This window comes from Ananas comosus, unplaced genomic scaffold, assembly GCF_001540865.1.
Source record: "Ananas comosus cultivar F153 unplaced genomic scaffold, ASM154086v1, whole genome shotgun sequence".
NCBI classification, from domain to species: Eukaryota; Viridiplantae; Streptophyta; class Magnoliopsida; order Poales; family Bromeliaceae; genus Ananas; species Ananas comosus.
The window spans coordinates 56,817-58,539 of NW_017893489.1; the positions used below are offsets into that span (position 1 = coordinate 56,817).

At 54.8% G+C, this 1,723-nt stretch overlaps 1 protein-coding gene across 1 annotated transcript; it reads right to left on the minus strand.

The window, feature by feature from the left end:
• Positions 1-229: 229 nt before the first annotated feature.
• On the minus strand, positions 230-937 carry LOC109706151. The gene has a single exon (XM_020226953.1). The coding sequence runs from the start codon at positions 935-937 to the stop codon at positions 230-232; it is 708 nt and encodes a 235-aa protein (XP_020082542.1).
• Between the last annotated feature and the right edge of the window lie 786 nt (positions 938-1,723).

The window sequence follows — 1,723 nt, forward strand, 5'->3', positions numbered from 1 at the left end:
CTGGAGCCGACGCGACAGAAGGGGCAGGGGAAGCCCTCACCGGACAGTAGCGGCTAATATGGCCGGCCTGGCCGCAAGTGAAGCACTTCCCCTCGCGCTGCCCACACATCCTCGGCTCATGATTCCCGCCACAGATAATGCACCGCTGAGGTCCACGGCCCTTAGGCTGAGTCTGCGGATACTTCGGGGGCCTCCTTGACCTCGATTGAGCTCCCGAACTGCCTTGAGCTCATTTCTTTCCACCGTCCCTCTCGGACGCTTCTCGCTCTTCGTGGACGTGAGCATTACCCTGTTCCGCCCACAATGCCCGATCTAGCACCTCCGCAAAGGTGGTAAACTTCAGGATGTGAACCGCCTTGTAGATATCCGACCGGAGTCCTCGCTCGAACCAATCGGCTCGATCTCGATCATCCCGCACTACATCAAGGACGCAGTCGATAATATGTGAGAACTCCCGCTCATATTCCGCCACCGTGCGGTTACCCTGTTTCAACTTCCTGAATTGCTCCTGGAGCTTCTTCTTCTCGCTATCGGGGAAGTAGTTGCTACAGAACAACCCTCGAAACTCTTCCCACGACAACGGCGGAAGATCGGAAGCCCGATTGCGCTTAATTCGCTTCCACCATACCTTCGCCGTCCACTCTAAGCAATGTGTGGCGAGGTAGACCTTATCTTTCTCCAATGTGTAAAGATCCTCGAATAAGGTCTCCATCGAGTCCACCCATGACTCGACCATCCACGGCTCGACCTTCTCCCCTTCGAAGATCGGTGGGTCAAACTTTCGGAACTTCATAAGAGCCGCAAGCACGCGCTCTTTCTCCACTTCTTCGACCGTCGCATCGAGCATTGTAGAACCCGACGCCGCCGGAGGAACACTCGCCGGCGGGGGACATGCCGCCACCGGAACCGCCGCAATACCCTCACCCTCGGCCGCCATAGGCGCACAAGCCGGGGGCGCGGGTTGATCACGGCCTTCAGTAGCCGTCGAAGCTGCTGCCGCCAAATGCCGCTCTATAAGCCCTTGGAGCTGCTCAAACTGACTCTCCTAGCGCTACACCACACCAGCTAGTGCGATCATCTGCGCCCGTAACTCTTGCATCTCGCTAGACCCGACTTGCTCGGGCACCTCAGTAGGCGGTGCCGGAACGGATCTACGTGTGTAGCGTCTTGGAGACATTTAGTTCCTGCAACACAACAAACAGGTTAATCATCTTAACCCGACAACCTCGTCAAAATTCATAGGTAACGCGACTCAATTCTGCCATCAGCGGAAATATCCCTGTGTATTGGTTCCAACTCTTAGCGTCATGTTGTCGACCGCCAACACAAGCACTTCGAGTACGGAACTAACACCCCTCGGATTCATCTCCAGTCACACTAGAGATCCATACTAGATCCGACCCAATCGGATTCTTCCTCAACCGATATAGGTTTACGTCTCACTCATGCACACACTAGAGATCCATACTAGATCCGACCCAATCGGATGCTTCCTCAACCGATATAGGTTTACGTCTCACTCACGCACCTATAACCTTAGAGTTTGTCGTCCGTCTCCTAGGTCCGTCCTAGACTCTCTCTTTACTTGCTCTTAGCTTGCTCTGATACCACGTATATCTATCACGTCCCGAGACCGCTGTCGATTTGGTTCGGTTCGGGCACGTCGAACAAACGTCGAACGGACAGCACCTCCCCTGTACGCCCAAGGCTAAACAACGAGATC